Source organism: Saccopteryx leptura, chromosome 6 (genome assembly GCF_036850995.1).
Source record: "Saccopteryx leptura isolate mSacLep1 chromosome 6, mSacLep1_pri_phased_curated, whole genome shotgun sequence".
In the NCBI taxonomy this organism is placed as follows: Eukaryota; Metazoa; Chordata; class Mammalia; order Chiroptera; family Emballonuridae; genus Saccopteryx; species Saccopteryx leptura.
The window spans coordinates 141,519,293-141,538,404 of NC_089508.1; the positions used below are offsets into that span (position 1 = coordinate 141,519,293).

A 19,112-nucleotide genomic window follows, 5' to 3' on the forward strand; every position below is an offset into this window, starting at 1 on the left:
GTTTACAAGGAAAGCATTGTAAGCAAAGTGTTAATCCCAGTGCCTGGAACATACAAAAAATAATAGTTACCGTTACTGACAGACTGATACCTGGGGTATATTTTTAAGTGAAAATAAAGTTTCTTTTGGATATTTGGTATGACCTCATTTCAGAATGCATTTTATTTTGCACACAAGTATTTCCTCTCTGAATATAGAGTAGTAAGTATATCATAAATATCTGTTGATGCAATGAATTTCTATAAAATTGTGCTATTTACTAGTATGTGTATAAAAAGATTTTAGAAGAATTTGGAGGGGTGCTATATTTGTTTGCTAGGGCTGCCACAACCAGATACCACAGAATGGGTGGATTAAACAACAGAAATTTATTTCCTCAGTTCCTGAAGACTAGAAATCTGAGATCAAGGAATCAGCAGGTTTGATTACTTTTGAGGCCTCTCTTTTTGGTTTACATATGGCCACCTTGCTTTGTCCTCATATGGTCATTCCTCTGATGTCTCTTCATGTGTCAAATCTCCTTTTCTTATACTGATACCAGTCAGACTGGATGAGGGCTCACCTTAAAGGCCTCATTTTAATTTAATCACCTCTTAAAAGCCCTGCCTCGAAATGCACATTCTGGGGTGCTGGGCTAAGGTTTCAGAATGAAAATCAGGGGTACACAATTCAATCTATAACAACTGGCAGTATGGCTTACTTTTCCAAAATAAGCAGTGTATTCCCAGGACTAAGAATCAAACCTGGGACACAATGTTTCTGTAATGTTTCAGTATTTTACAAGGAACTGAATTACTTTTATAATTTAGAAAAGCAGTGTCAGAGCAAAACAAATTCCTTGCGTTAATATGTAAAATATATATATAGTTAGATTCTAGGCTTAACTATAAACAGGTTTTTTATTTACTTAAATATCTCTGGACATTTGAAAGTTGTGAAGGGTGCAAGACAATTCTTTGTTGTGAAGGATCAGTCCAAGCATTATAGGATGAACAACAAACCCTTTGCACAACTATTGCCAGGAGCACCCCTCCTCTGTTACTGTGGCAACGAAAACATGCTTCTACAGTTTCTCAAAACTCCCTCTTTGATCATCACTTTAAAATATAATTTTACACTAACATTTCTTCTTTCTTTCTTTTTTTTATTCAGTGAGAGGAGTGGAGACAGAGACACAGACTCCTGCATATGCCCAGACCGGGATCCACTCAGCAAGCCCACTCAGGGGTGATGCTCTGCCCATCTGGAGCATTGCTCCATTGCTCAGCAACCAAGCTCTTCTTAGCACCTGAGGTGGAGGCCACGGAGCCATCCTCAGTGCCCAGGGCCATCTCATTCCAATCGAGCCATGGCTGCAGTAGGAGGAAAGAGAGAGAGAGAAAAGCAAGAGGGGGAGTGGAGAAGCAGATTGGCACTTCTCCTGTGTGCCCTGACTGAGAATCGAACCTGGGACACAAGCATATGCTGGGACGGTGCTCTACTACTGAACCAACTAGCCAGGGCCTTAATTTTATACTATCATTTGTAAATAGTTAAAATGTTTTATTCTTGTCTCTTCATTGCCCCCTTTCTTTTAAAATAATAAGAGGAAGAAATAATGCTAATTACCTTTAGCTATGCCAGTGGGAAGGTTGGCTGTGTCTGAGTCTTGGCAGTTTCATGATAGTTAAAGTTGTCTAAAGACAGCTAAACCTCTTGTACTGAAGTTTATCTAAATTGCAGGCATAATGGTCAGAAGAAAATCTAGTAATAGCAAAATGTAGTGAGTGCTGAATATGTGCCAGGCACTGTCTTTAGTACTCTACGTACACAAATTCATTTATTCTTTACAACAACCCTGAGGGATAGGCACTATTATTGATAGGTGAAGATACAGGCTCAGGAAGTTGAAGTGACTTGCAAATAATGGAGCTGTGCTTCAAAGGAGACAATCTGGCTTCAGGGCTGCCATGCTTACCCGTCACAGAGTACTAGCTCTCCCTTACTGAGTGATTATAGGGTGACCGAGTTAAGTACTGCACAGGCATTATAGCACATGATCCTCACAAAAACAGTGGGATTGCTATTATTTTATGGATTTGGAAATTAAGAGGCTCAAGTCTCTTCTGGGAAAGCAAACAGCTTATATGCATAGTTTATAAACATGTACAAAATAATGGCAAACTTAACTAAAGTTATTCCCACAATCGAAATGTGGAGAACTAAAGAAATCATATGAATATATTTTCTCTTCCAAATCTATTTAACTTAGTAGTCAGTTACTTATTAAATTTTTGGAGGTTCTAAGTATTTATTACTGGATAAGATGTATTGTAGGGGTGTGATTTATATGTATATTGGTTTTACCCTGCGGTTAATGAAAAATAACTCAATTAGGCTAATAATAGTCCCAATTTTTGTGAACTGATCTTTTTCTTTTAAAACAGAAGCAATAGCCTGACTAGGCAGTGGCACAGTGGGTAGAGTGACGGACTGGGATGTGGAGGACCCAGGTTTGAAACCCCGAGGTCGCCAGCTTGAGCAGGCTCATTCTACTTAAGCAGAGGCTTGAGCAAGGGGCCAATTGCTTGAGCATGAGATAATAGACATGACCCCATAGTCACTGGCTTGAGCCCAAAGTCACTGGCTTGAGCAAGGGGTCACTCACTCTGCTGTAGCCCCCCACCCCAGGCACATATGAGAAAGCAATCAATAAACAACTAAGGAGCTGCAACAAAGAATTGATGCTTCTCATCTCTTTCCCTTCTATCTGTCTGTCCTATCTGTCCCTCTCTCTGACTCTCTCTCTGTATCTGTCAAAAAACAAAACAAAACAAAAACAAAGCAGTATCGTGATAAATGCAAGAAAAAGTTTTCTTTTGATTGTTTTGTTTCATTTTGTTAAGAGAAGGTATAACCAAAAATGCAGGTTCAGCTGCCTGCTGCAATGAAAGCCAAGCTCATGAGGCAAGTGCTGGTGCAAAAGGGAAGAGGTTTATTCAGGTGCTGTGGCCTGGGAGGATGGTAGGCTGCAGTCTTAAAGATCACCGCCCCTTCCTGCTCAAGCTGGTGTCTTTGTAGGGATAGGGAGGGAAAGGATTTTTTCAATCCAATAACTTTGTTAGTTTTTGGCTGCTAGTCTTTGTCCATTCATTTCTCTCGTTGTTGGTGTGCTGTTGTAAGAACCTCCCACTGCACCATCTTGGCCAGTCAGGGAGATTCCCTGATTCTCCCTGACTATCTATGGCAGGGGTCCCCAAACTTTTTACACAGGGGGCCAGTTCACTGTCCCTCAGACTGTTGGAGGGACGGACTATAAAAAAAACTATAAACAAATCCCTATGCACACTGCACATATCTTATTTTAAAGTAAAAAAAAAAACAAAACGGGAACAAATACAATATTTAAAATAAAGAACAAGTAAATTTTAAATCAACAAACTGACCAGTATTTCAATGGGAACTATGCTCCTCTCACTGACCACCAATGAAAGAGGTGCCCCTTCCAGAAGTGCGGCGGGGGCTGGATACATGGCCTCAGGGGGCTGCATGTTGCTCGCGGGCTGTAGTTTGGGGACCTCGGATCTATGGTAACAATGGCAATCCCAGAGATTTTTTAAGAAAGCCAGTTCTCATGCTACTGGGAATATACTCCAAGTTCTTGGGGCACCACCTCGGTGTAATTGCTAGTATTAGCTAAAGAAAAAGCTTACAAAGGCTGTCAGAAAATGCATAAAAGACAAGTAGGAAAGGCTTCTAGCATATCCGCACCCTTTTTTCTTCCATTGGTTTTTAAAGTTGCTTATGAATAATAATTTAAGAAATAAACTTCAGGTTTTGACATAATTAGAAAAAAATTATAAACTTATGACACTTTTTTTCTGATTTCTCTATTCCCCCTTACCAGATAGTAGTCTGGGGATCTACTTTTGATTCACTGGGGTTTTTTTTGTTTTTGTTTTTTGTTTGTTTGTTTACAGAGACAGAGAGAGAGTCAGAGAGAGGGAGAGATAGGGACAGACATACAGGAATGGAGAGAGATGAGAAGCATCAATCATCAATTCTTCATTGCAGCACCTTAGCTGTTCATTGATTGCTTTCTCATATGTGCCTTGACCGCGGGCCTTCAGCAAACTGAGTAACCCCTTGCTTGAGCCAGCGACCTTGGGTCCAAGCTGGTGAGCTTTGCTCAAATCAGATGAGCCCACGCTCAAGCTGGCTACCTCAAGGTCTCGAGCCTGGGTCCGCTGCATCCCAGTTCGATGCTCTATCCACTGTGCCACCGCCCGGTCAGGCTGATTCACTGTTTTGAATTAAATGCATTTTCTTTTTATTTTTTTGCAGATTGAGTTTCAGAATAAAGTGCACATAGTTCTTTTTCTTAAAAACTAATACTTTCCAAATATTTTGGTTTTCTTATTGTAAAATAGCACATTAACATAAAATTCTAATAAAAACCCTCTAACCCTACCATATTAATACATTGTCTTATTTGAGAAATACTTTTCCAGTTTTAAGCTGAAAAATATGCATTTTTAAGAATAGTTTGTCTACAAAATATCTTCAGTCAAATTCATTTAAAAATATACTGTAATTATTTTCTGTTTCTATTGTTCTTACAATGATAACCTGTAATGGGTGTATAACTTTTCTTTGAGTAGATATATTATAATTAGCAATTCTTTTATTGTGATAATTTAGGTTGCTTCTAATTATTCTCTACTTTAGATGAAGTGTGGCAATAAATATATTTGTACTGAAAGTTTTTATCACTTATTTCCTTAGATCAAATTTCTCACTGTATCGACCCAAAAGCTATATCAAAGTTCATCTTTCTTTGTCAGCCTCTTTGCTCATTCAGTCCATCAGCTCTGAACAACCTCTGTCAATGGCTACTTACTCTGCCTGACTTTTTCCAGTTTTCCTGTAGTTACTCCTTGGAGACAAAAGTGAGCAGTGATGAGGTCAGAAGTCTCACATTCACAGTAAAGAGGTAGAGCCTGTGAGCAACTGAGTGAATGTGGCTCACATCGCTGACCTCACTGTGGTGTAACGCAGTCCTGTTTTAGTATGAGAGAAATAAAAATGGTCTCTGACCTGACTAATGAGGTCATAAGGAACACTCTGTCAGATTCCAGGCATCATATGAACCTCATACAGGCCTTTAAGATTAAAAAAGAAACACAGACTAATAATGGCTAACGTAAATAGATATAAAAAATATATAGATATGTAGATGATATATTGAAATTGAGGCTATAAGTATAAGAAGCAGAAGAAATGTTTAAACTGATTATTAAAAACATACTGCAAATACTAAAATTAGTTTCATGTTAATTAAAAGTAAAGATGTACAGTTCCTTGAAAAATACAGAATATATACTGCTCACAAAAATTAGGGGATATTTCAAAATGAATATAAAGGGATAAAAAAATAAGCATTTGATTTTTTTAAAATTAAAAAGGAACATCAGAAAAGCAAATGACAAGCCAAAGAAAGTTGCTTGATTATGCAAATGAGATGCAAAACCAACTTTTATTTCATTGGTGAAAATGCACTGTACAAAAGGCTTAAAGTACTGAAGTATCTGCATGTTCTCTGACCCCCTAATTTTTTTATTTTATTATTATTACTGTTATTATTATTATTATTAAATTTAATGCAGTGATATTGATAAATCAGGGTACATATGTTGAGAGAAAACATCTCCAGATTATTTTGATATTTTTTTTAAATTAATTAATTAATTTATTTTTAAAGGGACAGAGAGTCAGAGGGATAGATAGGGACAGACAGACAGGAAGGAAGAGAGATGAGGAGCATCAATCATCAGTTTTTTGTTGCACATTGTGACACCTTAGTTGTTCACTGATTGCTTTCTCATATGTGCCATGACCGCAGGCCTTCAGCAGACTGAGTAACCCCTTGCTCAAGTCAGCGACCTTGGGTCCAAGCTGGTGAGCTTTTTGCTCAAGCCAGATGAGCCCGCGCTCAAGCTGGCAACCTTGGGGTCTCGAACTGGGTCCTTCCGCATCCCAGTCTGACGCTCAATCTACTGCGCCACTGCCTGGTAAGGCTATTTTGACATTTGATTATGCTGCATACCCCTCACCCAAAGTCAAATTGTCTTCCGTCACCTTCTATCTGGTTTTCTTTGTGCTCCTCTCCTCCCCCCACTCCCTCTCTCTCCTTCCTTGCCCCACCCCCCCCCCCCGTGATCCCCTAATTTTTGTGAGCAGGTATATTGTTTGTCATTCTGAATAGCAAAACAACATTTCAAATAAAAATAGTTTAATGACTCCCATTTGAGATTTAAATGTCTAAATGCATTAACTGAGTTTTCCTTCCACAATCAATTCCATGGTAGTAATTTCTAGTAGAGCTGATAGGTTAATTTTTTTTTTTTTTTTTTTTGAGGGACAGATAGGCAGGAAGGGAGAGATGAGAAGCATCAATTCTTTTAAGGGAGAGAGAAGGACAGATAGGGACAGACAGGAAGCAAGGGAGAAAGATGAGAAGCATCAATCCTTCATTGTGGCCCCTGTCTCCTTAGTTGTTCATTGATTACTTTCTTATATGTGCCTTGATGGGGGGGTGAGAGCACAGTGAGTGACCCCTTGCTCAAGCCAGCAACTTTGGGCTTCCAGCCAGTGACCATGGAGTCATGTCTATGATCCCATGCTCAAGCCAGCGACCCTATGCTCAAGCTGGTGAGATGCCGCTCAAGTCGGATGAGCTCCAGCCTGTGCTCAAGCTGGAGACCTTGGGGTTTCGAACATGAGTCCTCCACATCCTAATCTGATGCTCTATCTACTGTCTGGTCAGGCTGATAGGTTAAATTTTTATGGTTAGTTTTTAACAAGTAAATGACTTCATCATCATTGAAGGTACCCAAGTATAACTTGATGTTTCACGATATAGTTTATAATCACAAATTAGATTCCTTCATTTCTTTAGGCTCTGATTTTGGGAAAAAAAAGGTGTCTTGCAATGTTTCTAAATAAGAAAGATTTTATTTTCAGCTTATTTACATTATAACCTCATTTCAGTCCATTTTCTTATTTTTTTCACCATTTATCCTCCTACTACCCTCCCTCACCTCCCTCCCTACCCCCACAATCATCACACTGTTGTCCATGCCCACAGTTATTTTTTCTGTCGTGTTGTGCTCAACCCCTCCACCACCCCCACCCAGGACCCCCAGTCTAGTTTCATTTATTGGCAGACTGTCAGTACAATTGTTGTCAAATCACTCTTATTTTATTATTAAAATAGATTTGACAAATCATTTATGCTTATAAATTCCTTACAGAAACATATACTTATTTTGTAAATAACAAAGCTATATTTTATAGAGGTGGTTATGCAATTCAGAGAAATAGGCTCAAATATTAGCTGGTATGAACTGTATCTGATGTGAGGAAAAGATATTTGTAGATTTATTGGCTAAAAAGGGGGGCTATGACATATTTAATATGTTAACAAAGTAACTTGCTGTCTCTCCATCTTTAAATTGTAATTAGTTGCATTTGTGTGTGACATATAGAAATACATGCACATATATACAGAAATAGAGAGAGAAAGAAAAAGAAAGAGCAATATTAGGATTATTGTTTCAGAGTTTAGGTCCAGTCCTGCCTGACAAAGTAGAGAATGCTTCAAGCATGTGAAATTATAATTTTATATCATTTCTGATTAAAGGCTGTATTTCTTCGATTTTAGATGTTTATTTTTAGGCCTCAGGAATTTGGAGAACAGGTGCTTTTTTTCTTGTGAATAGGTTTCCTTATGATTAGTTATTTTAATTCAGAAAAATTCTCAGCTTAGAATTAAAATATGGAGGGCATCCTAATTTCTTGAGTTTTTGGACATACCTCAGAAAACTCTCCTCACCCACCCATTCTTACAAATGACTCAACCTGTTTGGCATAGCTTTAGAGATAATCATTGGTTTATCATCCTTGTGACCATAAAGTCTAAGCAAAGAGCACATTACATATCAGGATGCCCCAGCACCACCCAGTGGCCTTGAACTAATTCTACAGCTGTTTGGAAATATGATCCAGAAGTCCAGAGCCTCTCCTTGATGGTGTGTTACATACGCATGCATGAAAGCACCAAGATTCAACTTTTGCAGTCTTGAATCTGTTGTAGGTGTTTTTTTTTGTGTGTGTGTTTTTTTTTTGTGTGTGTGTTTTTTTAGTGTGTGTGTGTGAGAGAGAGAGAGAGGGAGGAAGGGAGATGAGAAGCATCACACATAGCTGTGACACCTTAGTTGTTCCTTGATTGCTTTCTCATATGTGCCTTGACCAGGAGGCTCCAGCTGAGCCAGGGACCCCTTGTTCAAGCCAGCGACCTTGGGCTTCAAGCCAGCAGCCTTTGGGCTCAAGCCAGAGACCATGGGGTCATGTCTATGATTCCATGCTCAAGCCAGTGACCCCACGCTCAATTAAGCTTGTGCTCAAGCAGGATACATGTTCAAGCCAACGACCTCAGGGTTTTGAACCGGGGTCCTGTGTCCCAGGCCGATGCTGTCTCTGCTGCGCTACTGCCTGGTCAGGATGTAGGTAGTTCTGATCTTACATTGTTAAACCTACTTGCTGGAATGATCAGATTACTTATAGGGCAAGAAAGTGGAGTCTGGTGTGTGGTAAGGATTTTTGGTCTCTTTGGTAGATCTATAGCAATACATTTATATTTACAAGTTGTGAGATAACACCGTGTTTTTGAAAGTTAAGTAGGACTTTATGAAAACTAAAGGAACATTATCACAAAATGAGTGACACAAATTATCCTCTCCACCAGGAGTGTAGAGTCTAAGGAATCTGAATAAGCTCAATACACCTTTTTATGTATCATATTATTACTTCCCAGATGACCAAGATTCTCTTCTCAATAGGAAATGGTATTTCTTTTTCTAGATGTATATCAAATGAACTTCTGGTAAATTTCTTGTTCCTTGTAGCTGCTGATTACTGTACACATTATAAAAAATATAAATACTTGCTGGCTGGGTTAGATTTGAAAAATGCAGAGAAGTAGAAAATAACAGTAAGGGGAAAATATAGTGTATAGTCTGTCTACTAAACACAATGATTGCCGTTTTATTATTTTGTATGCCTCTATCCTGAGCAAACTGCAGCTTGGTTTGCCTTGCTTTAAATCTCTACTGGGCTATTTGGTGGCTGTGAATTAGACAAGTCTCTGTCTTTCGGTGCCTGTTTCCTCATCTCTAGGATGGGGATAATTAAGGTATGCTTCATAGGGTTGTTATGAGGATCAAACAAATATATATAAAGATTTCTGAATAATGTCTGTATATTGTTAACACCATGCCTCTTTCTCCCAACTCCTTCTTATGGTTTATTAGATACTATGATAGAAACCAATATGTTTTTGGTAGTTTCTCTCTGCCCTTTCTTAGCTGAAACTATACTATAATTATAATTTTGTATCTTTAAAAGTTATATTTTAATATTATTTATTCATTAGTGAATTTTCTTAAGTGACTAGTAAATACTATTGTCTACTGTTACAGTTTAGCCTATTAGACAATAACACAATTTGTATATATGGAGTTTTATTAACATGCAAGATGAAAAGAAACATCAAAGAGAGGCAAACATAAATGTTTGTTCTCTAAAAACAAAATATAGGCACTCTTCCTTTTGGGAGCCTGCCCACACCTTTCTTCCTTTTCAGGAGTACATCTCCTAAACTCTACAGGTCACCACGAGACTTGCAAGCAGAGGAGCAATGGACAGTGGCAGCTTGTCCCAGGCTAACCCCCTGAATCAAGATCCCCTTTTCTCTGATACGTCACTGAATCAACAGTAGCTCTAGCTAGGCTCTCTCCTGTTGCTTCTTCTATTCCAGGCCCTTATTTCAGTGTCCCCAGCTTTAATAAATGTACTCTCAAAATCACTTGGACTCATGTTCTAAACTCTTCCCTGCAGTAAAATTCAAATGTATAATTTATCCAGTAGAAATAAGTAGAAGAAAAAGTGTTGCTGCAGGAGGGATTATAAAATATAAAAGCCCAGTGATGAAGATGACACGTGCTAGACCTGAAAACAAGTTGAGGGCAGTTTAGTGACATTAGCCATCAGTGACCTTAGCCAAAAGCAGTTTGAAGCTGAGTGTGAATAGTGAAAAGACAATCTGAGACAGTGAGCAGACTCCTCTTCCAGTGTGTTGGGAAAAGGCAGTAAATAAGAGAAGCCAGCTATGGTGAAGTATCTTCATGATGGAGCTCTGAGAATTTCTGGAGAGAAGTAGTCTCATTGGTAGTTTATTAACATAGCATATGCTATTTACTTCACTTATGGGTCTGAAATTAAGAATAAGATTTAAAAACTAAGTTAAGATTCTACTCCTATATATATCTATATCTTTGGTTTCTCTATGTGTACACTATTCCTCTCTATCTTAGGCTGGAACACAAACCTTTAATTTTAGTTTGAAGATGGGTGAAAATTAAGTTGGACTTGGCTCAATGCTTTTATTTTGGTTTACCACAAAGCAGCTAACAAGTAGTGCTATGGATATAAATGAGATAATGACGCAGGTAGATAAATTCAGCTGCCTACTTCCTGTGATAAACATATCACAAAAATTTTGGTGGTCTCAGCAGCTCTAGCAACTGAAATGTCAGAAAAGCAAAATATTGTGGGTTTCTCCACCCTCACCTTTAGAAAACAAAGAAAAATGCCAAATATGTCAGCATCTAGAAAAACATATTTAAGGCAAAAATTCTGTTTTTAGGGGAGCCATTATCACACAGACCTAATGACTGGGTCTCGGTCTTGAAACGGGCTGCCTGCTCTGGGGCAGTTTTGCCTTACATTTCTGGTCACCTAGCAGTGGTCGCAAACTCGTTAGTCAGCAGAGCCATATATCAACAGTACAACGATTGAAATTTCTTTTGACAGCCAACTGTTTTAAACTTAAACTATATAGGTAGGTACCTTTCTTATCAAGGTAGCACCCACACGTGGTATTTTGTGGAAGAGCTACACTCAAGGGGCCAAAGAGCCGCATGTGGCTCACGAGCCGCAGTTTGCGGACCAGGGACCTAGGGCCTTATCATTGCAAGACTTGTGGGGCCTACAACATATGAGGCAAGGTAAAAGACACAGGTGAACAAGGGTTCTTTCCCTCACTCTTGTTGTTACTAATACTGAGACTCACAGAATAAAATAAACAAAAACACAAAAAGATAAAAACAAACAGAAACCAAGAGAGAAAAAGGGGAAAAGAGGTACTGAGGCTCACATTCATGGAGCCTAGCACTAACATTCCTTTGCAGTTCAGGAACTTCTGGATTTTTTGAAAGGCAAACAACTGTGAAGAGATGTTTTCAACCCAACAGCTTCATCAACTCAGCTAATTTTCTTGACTTCTTTTTCTAAGAACATCTAAAGTAAAATACCGTATTTCCACTGGTGGTAAGGACTATTGTCAGAAAATCATCAGGATGAGCTGAAGAAAAAATTTTGTATTTTTTAATCAGGGTGACTTTCTTGAGATAAATATTAGAATGAACATTCCATACCTAATACGCCCAACAGAGCAACGTGAAGACTTTAGATTGCTTTTAATATTTCATGAGAATTTGATTTTCCTGCATCCATAAATGTGAAAATTAGTATTTTCTGAAGTATTGTTTACATCTAGAGAGAAAAACACACTTAAAAAACAAACAGCTGCCAAGTATAACTTGCTATTTTCAGCATGTTTCAGCAAACCCTGAAACACTATATGGTCTTCTGATTTCAAATTTGTTGTTTCAATTTCCCAATGTTCAATGAATATTGAGGAGGTTGTAGATCACAGTAGTGCATTTTCTTAAGCTCTTGAAAGACATATTTTATGAGATTTTCTCACTTCAGTATGTCTTTTAGATTAGATAGTAGATATAAATACTGGTGAAAAGCAATTATGGTTATCAATAGGGGCAATTATTTGGGCACCTCTGAAGTCTGGTACCTCACATAAATTTATGTTTCAGGCAAAGAAGTGATGAAAAATCTTTCCTGATCTTAAATGCTTAGGTCCCAGAACAAAAGTTTTTATCTAACTTTATGCCTGACTAAAAATAATGCTATAAGTCAATGGTTCTAGTGCTTTATTCCTACGTAGATACAAAGCAAAACAAGTTTAGATGTAAGAATCTGGTACATTTATTAGGAAACACTGATTCCTAAATACTTGGAAAAACTAAGTAGCACTTGAGCATGAAATGTACACTCCTCACAAAAATTAGGTAATCAGGGAACATGTAGATACTCCAGTACTTTCAGCCTTTTGTATAATGCATTTTCTCCAATGAAATAAGTTGGTTTTGCATCTCACTTTCATAATTAAACTTCCTTTGACTTTTCCTTTGCTTTTCTGATGTTCGTTTAATAAAAAATGATCAAATGCTATTTTTTATCGATTCATATTAATTTTAAAATATCCCCTAATTCTTGTGAGCAGTATATATTCTGTATTTTTCAATGAATTGTACATTTTTACTTTTTATTTATTCATTTTAGAAAAGAGAGAGAGAGAGAAGGGGAAGGAGCAGGAAGCATCAACTCCCATATGTGCCTTGAGCAGGCAAGTCTAGGGTTTCAAACCGGCGACTTCAGTGTTTCCAGGTCGACGCTTTATCCACTGCGCCACCACAGGTCAGGCCATTTTTTCTTTTAATTAACATGAACCTAATTTTAGTATTTGCAGTATGTTTTTAATAATCAGTTTAAAGATTTCTTCTGCTTCTTATAGACTCTTAATTTCAATATATCATCTATATATCTCTATATATCTATTTACATTTGTCATTATTTTTGGCAACTTTGGTCTGATTCACTGGTATGAGATCCTAACCAACTGATGGTGACAGAGCACAGAGTTGGGTAGGTCCTACAAAATGTGTGATTCAGGTTTTTAGTGAGTCTGAAAATGCTTGGTTTTGATCAGAAATTTGAAAATGACAATGACAAATATAATTTCTGAGCATATCTTAAACTATAAAAATATGACCAGTGGCAGATAAAAAGGCTCATATTACATTTAATAGTGTTAATTCTGAAGACATTTCAAACTTCCATGAAGGGTAGTGAAGTGTGCAGGGTAGAAATCAGTACAAATTTTGGTAAACCGAAGAAGCAGAATGCTCTGAACATTTTCATTAGAAAAATGAAAATAATTTTCATAGTTGTTTGAGGTGCTGAAATATGTCTACTGATAGTCCCAGTTGTTTTACTAAACTGGCTGTCTGTTCTAAAATCCAAGTGATGCTTGGGTTTTCAGAATGTGCATACCCCTGTGTTCCACAACATTCTAAAGATGAACAATCTACCCCACTATGACTCTTTGCACAATTTTTGTTAAGCTCAGCATCATTTTCACAGAGCCTTTTATCTTCAGCTTCATCAGTCTTTTTCTCAGCTGGAACTACATGATGAAGTTCCATATCCTGAATGGAGTCCAATAAATCTACAAGATGGGGCTGTGGGGTGATTGCTTTCAGATGTTTGAGCACATACTCTTCACACTGGCCAACTGCGTCCAGAAGATTATTTATTTTACCGATCAAAGACAAACTATTATCATGAAGGTGACACCAGGAGAGCAAAGCACTGAATAAAAATAGAAACAAGTGTTAAATAAGAAAAAAATTCAACCATCACAGGCTTTTAGAATTTTTGATGCTAAGCCCTACATGTTTCTTTTCTAGACAACTCCATGCAAACTGAATTAATAATAATGCAAGTCAAAATCAGGAAAGTAAAAATGGTAAAATAAGATTAAAAAGATATAAGGATATTATGTTTCAATAGAAAAAGAGAAATTATACAGTTGGGCTTAATCATATAAACTGTTTCTTATTCATAAATCCTCCTTCACAGCTTCACATCCACTTTTCCTCATTTTAGATTTTCCCTTATGATTGTGTAGCTTCTGTTGACTAGGGATACAATTCAAAGGGAAGGGGGGAGGGAGAGAGAGATATCAGAAAAATTAGTTTCTCCTTTAAGGACATCAACAGCTTCTAAACTAGTGATTCTTAACCTTGGATGCACATTAGAATCACCTGAGGAGCTCTTAAGACTCTCAAGGTCTAGGTCATACTGCAGACCAATTAAATCAGAATCTCTAGGGGTATTATTTTTTTAAGCTATCCAGCTGACATCAAGGTGAAACCAAGGTTGAAAACCATTGTTCTAATCATATACAGCAGTTGCTTGCCATAAAAAAATGAAGGTTAGAAAAAAACATTTTTATGGCAATTTCACTTTCCCAATTTTGTTTTAAGTAAATACTGTTTGCTGAGTTAACAATTATCTTGAAGAAAGTAAGAATTCTTCTAGGTCCTAATATCTTTCTTTATTTTTCTAGTACAGATAGTACTTTTCTTTGCTGATATTTTAGATTGTTCAGATAATCATGACCTAAAATGGTTTTTGTGAAAAGTAATGTTTTAAAAATGGGATTGATATAAAAGATTTTAGCAATACACTTTCTGAGCTTATAAAAGATTAATTAATTTAACTTGATGTGAAAATGAACATGATCATTTTCTTACGATAATAGATTACAAATTCTGATTCCTGACCATTGAATTTTCTAAAACCTTAAACACAATAATTTGTTTTTGTTTTGATAACTTTTATTTTCTACCCTTTTTAAAATCAGTAATTCTTTGCAGCATTTTTCTCTCGAGAGGGCAGTTTAAAACGGACAGAGTATCAAAGAGGATGACCCTGTCATGCTCCTAGCTCCACGTGCCCTTTAACCATTTGGCCCTGAAATATGCCATGACTGCTATGGAATCTTGACAGGTGTTCAATGTGCAGCACTAAAGTAAATGAGATAACTTTCCTCTCTATTACCAGCTGTATATTTCATCATGTACTTCTACTCTAGAATTCTTTCATACTGTGTTCTGCCACATGTGCAAGACTAAAAAGCTTTATTCAAAACCTGAAGATCTTTTAAACCACTTTGAGATATAGATTGGTGATAGTTAAGGTAGCAAAAATAATACACCTTTCTATCTTTTCTTTGCTATACGACAACGGGCTCACATATTAAAGTGGATAAACTGATGATCTTGATTTTGAAGGCAATATTAATCTAATGCTTTGCAGCACTCTTCTGGATTTAACAATACGAAAAGCACTTTATTTTTACATACTACTTTTATAAAATCCTCCAATAGTACTATGGTTAACGTGACTCAGCATTTAAGTTTTAAAAATTACCTCAAAGTTCCTCTGAGTTGTCCATAGTTTATAATGACTTCTGCACCTTCTTTATAACCTTGATTGAAGCCCTGTTGTAGAGTATCTGCTTTGCCAGCCTCTACTCCATCTCTATAGCCTTCCTAAAAATAAATAATTAAGAACTGCAGCTGTAACTAACATCAAGTGAACCATTATAGTTTTTCCTAGAAAGCCATAGAACCAATTTAGAAAATCAGCAAAAACAAGCCTTTCCTGTGTTAACATGGCCCTAAAAGATATGGCATAGCCACACAAAGTAGACTACACTTCTCATAAAAATGCACTGATGGTTTATCCCATTAAAAATCCTGTATTAGCAATGGCTTCACAGAAAGGATACCTGGAGAATTACATGTCTGTACCCTTTGCAAATGATTGGATTGGTGTGGGTAAGTAAAGAGAGGAGGTAGTAAGTAGGGTTATCAAAAGTCTTGGATAATTAACTGAAGTAGGGAAAAAGAAAATCGGTTTAGCAAAAGGAAAATAAGAAATCTGGCTTTGGAAATTTTGCTTGATACCTAAATTCAACTAAACTGCAAATTCACCACTGGCAGGGCTTTTCGTTCTGCATTTACTCTAGTGCCACAAAAGATGCTTTTTATGTCAAAAGATGCTCAAGAAAGTGTCCCAGCCTGGCATGAGGAATTCCTGAAACTGATAACATGGTCGTCTGAAACATTAAACAAAAGCAGATTTAGGGCAATTTAATTGTTGGCAAGGGTATTAAGTGGACGCGGACCTCACTATTTGGCCCTGATTGAACTAAGCTCCGAGTACTCCACTTGGCTGTGGGTGTATGGTATTAAGCTTAATCTCAATAAAGAGACAAATTAGAGTTGGATAAATCACATCTAATAAAAAGAAAACCAACTTTAATACCATCTTACCTAGCCACCTATATTCCATATTAGCTTTCCTTTACTGTCTTTTGACAACATCCTTAGATTCACTTTTTCCATATGCATTAATATCACCGCCAGCTTTAGGCTGCTCACCCATTCAAGCAAGCCGGTAAACGGTGTCCAAGTCCTCCGATAGCATGATTAGCCAGGGCGGACAGTTCTCCCCCACCCCCGCCCTGGATTCTCATTAATCTCTTCAAAGTTTTGACAGTTTGCTCTCGTCGGGCGAGCGTCTCTCCTGCACGCAGGAGCTGCAGCCGTCCGCCTAGCGGCTTCCCACGCTGTAAAGTAACCCACTGCGGGAGTGGGGGGCGAGGGGGATGACTTAGCAGGATGAGGGAGGCCCGAGGGCTGCGCCGGAAAGCCGCGCAGGGCCAGGGGCGCCGAACCGGCCCGCAGTCTCTGGCCTCCCGCCCTCCCCACGGCTTTACCTTGACTCGTCTCTGCATGTGGCTTCGCCATTCCCGCTGCACTAGGAGCGACTCGTCCGCTTCCTCATCAAACACGTCCCCCGCCTCTTCACCACCAGGTCCCAAAGATGCTGCTTGAACCCACGTCATCACCCAGGGAACCGCAGATCGCTGAGCAGCGGAAGTGGCCGCAACTCTTTCCGGTCTGAAGGGCAGAGGCTTGATGAGAGTGGGGCTGGCTGGGTGGCTTTGTGGCTGCGCATGCGCGTGTTATGCATTGGCTGCCCGCAGCCAGGGGTGGCGGCAGTGGGGCGGTCTCTGCTTGGGCCCTGGCTGCTGCCTGGGTTTTTGCTCAGTGATGTTGTAGGGGTTGTAAACTTAGGAAGCCTTTAAAATAGGTGACCAACTTTTTTACAATGAAAAGGACAAAAATAAATCGAAGAAAACAATATCGTAAATAAAGCAAACATTTTATTCATTGCAACAAGAATACACTAAAATATGATAAATGCATAATAAAAACATTTGTAATATTTTATATTGTAATTATGCTTATAGGCCTATTAATTTTTAATAATAATTGTAAGAAAAAGTACTCATTTACATAATATTATCTAAATGAGTACTTTTCCATTGAATGAATATTTTTTGTCAATATATCATCTTGTAACAATATATTGGAAATATCTAAACAAGAAATATCCCTCATATTGAATTTTAGGGCAAGTGCTGCAGCTACAGTATCAACATTCAATCTCGATTTCTCATTTGTCCAAAAATCATTAGCAATTGAAAAACTCTTTCAACTGCTGTATTAGTTCCAGGGCAGCACAATCTAAATTAAACAAGAATAAATAAATTTTCACATGGAATATGTTTATTTTTGAAATGGCTGAATATTTCGACCCACCTTTTATCAATTTTGACATTGTATTAATTTTTTAGAATTTAAATAAACATTCACTTTTCTAATTTCTTCAGAGACAATTGTATATTTTGATGTTTGGCATTTCTTTAGATAAAAACTCAAGACAAGATTCAATATCTGTCCAATATACTTGCGATGAAGTCAAAAAGCACCATTGAAAACTATTATTTCCAATAATGTTTGTTTCAGACCATTTTTTGATATATTGGAAACATGTCTGGTAAAATTTCTGCACTTCTTTGATAAACTTTTCTGTTACGTGCAGATTTGATTCCTCTAAGTCTGACAATTTTATTTTTATAATTAAAGAAAGAAATTTTTGTTTAAAACGATATTTATATTGAAGGATAATGTCATTCAAAATAAGACTAACTTTCGTAGCTGAAATGTGTTCATCTTCAATCTTTTGAATTGTTTTGTGAAAAATAGATGCTTAGTTATGTATAAAATACATTAATATCTCAGATATTTTATTGAAAAACAATTCCAGGATTTTAGGACATTTGTCTAAATTTAAAAAATATGAACAGAGAGGCTTAAATAATTGTAGAACACGCTCTATAGCAGGTGTTAGAGCAAGCCATCTAACTTTTGAATATCCTGAGAGATTTTGTATTCAACATTTGCTTCTTTATAAAATTGTTTTAAAGTAGCAACATGAGTGGTAAAACAATTAAAATGCAAATAAATTGTAGTTATTATTATGTCTACATCAATTGGTATGGCACATGATGCTGTGTTGATTGCATTTCACAAAATATGTGTATTATGACCTATTCCTAGTATTTTCTTTTGGAGTAACTCTTGTAATTTTACATACACATTATTCACCCCTTTGCGTCTTCGCCCACCAAAATTTGTTTTTGTATTATCAGCTGTTAGCACAACTTTGGATTTCAAATTGTTTCATTTATTACTCTGTACAGATGGTTTGTCAAAATTTCAGAAGTTTCACTCTCAATGGATTCTAAATTTAAAATTTTTACTTCACTGTCCTTGGTAACATTAAACTACCTTACTATTATTGGATACAATTTAATTTTATTATGATTTGATGCATCAGATAAAGTTGTTACAAATGTTGCAGTTTCCAAGTCCTCTGACAGTATTATATTTTGTCACAGTAATTTTATTTATTTATTTATTTATTTATTTATTTTATTATTTTTTTTTATTAATTCTGAAGCTGGAAACGGGGAGAGACAGTCAGACAGACTCCCGCATGCGCCCGACTGGGATCCACCCGGCACGCCCACCAGGGGCGACGCTCTGCCCACCAGGGGGCGATGCTCTGCCTCTCCGCAACCAGAGCCACTCTAGCACGTGGGGCAGAGGCCAAGGAGCCATCCCCAGCGCCCGGGCCATCCTTGCTCCAATGGAGCCTTGGCTGCGGGAGGGGAAGAGAGAGACAGAGAGGAAGGAGGGAGTGGGGGTGGAGAAGCAAATGGGCGCTTCTCCTATGTGCCCTGGCCGGGAATCGAACCTGGGTCCCCCGCACGCCAGGCCGACGCTCTACCGCTGAGCCAACCGGCCAGGGCCTGTCACAGTAATTTTTAAATACTGATTTCAAAATAGCTTTGCATTTTGTCCTGGCACATGAAACTTTTGCATTGTGAA

General features: G+C 37.7%; 1 protein-coding gene across 1 annotated transcript; it reads right to left on the reverse strand.

Moving 5' to 3' along the window:
- Nucleotides 1-9,543: 9,543 nt before the first annotated feature.
- YAE1 (YAE1 maturation factor of ABCE1) lies at nucleotides 9,544-16,756 on the reverse strand. Its single transcript, XM_066342624.1, has 3 exons — nucleotides 16,589-16,756; nucleotides 15,235-15,356; nucleotides 9,544-13,608 (listed from the first exon to the last, which is right to left on the reverse strand). Exons 1-3 carry the CDS (start codon nucleotides 16,715-16,717, stop codon nucleotides 13,179-13,181), a joined length of 681 nt encoding a protein of 226 aa, XP_066198721.1. The 5' UTR covers nucleotides 16,718-16,756; the 3' UTR covers nucleotides 9,544-13,178.
- Nucleotides 16,757-19,112: the final 2,356 nt, after the last annotated feature.

What these genes read in the sequence shown, in the direction of transcription:
- YAE1 (XM_066342624.1), bottom strand. Translation starts at nt 16,717, where the DNA reads ATGACGTGGGTTCAAGCAGCATCTTTGGGACCTGGTGGTGAAGAGGCG. An exon ending in ACATGCAGAGACGAGTCAAG is followed by an intron (nt 15,357 to 16,588) that starts GTAAAGCCGTGG and finishes ATTTATTTTTAG; the next exon opens with GAAGGCTATAGAGATGGAGT. An exon ending in CAACTCAGAGGAACTTTGAG is followed by an intron (nt 13,609 to 15,234) that starts GTAATTTTTAAA and finishes ATTTTTATTCAG; the next exon opens with TGCTTTGCTCTCCTGGTGTC.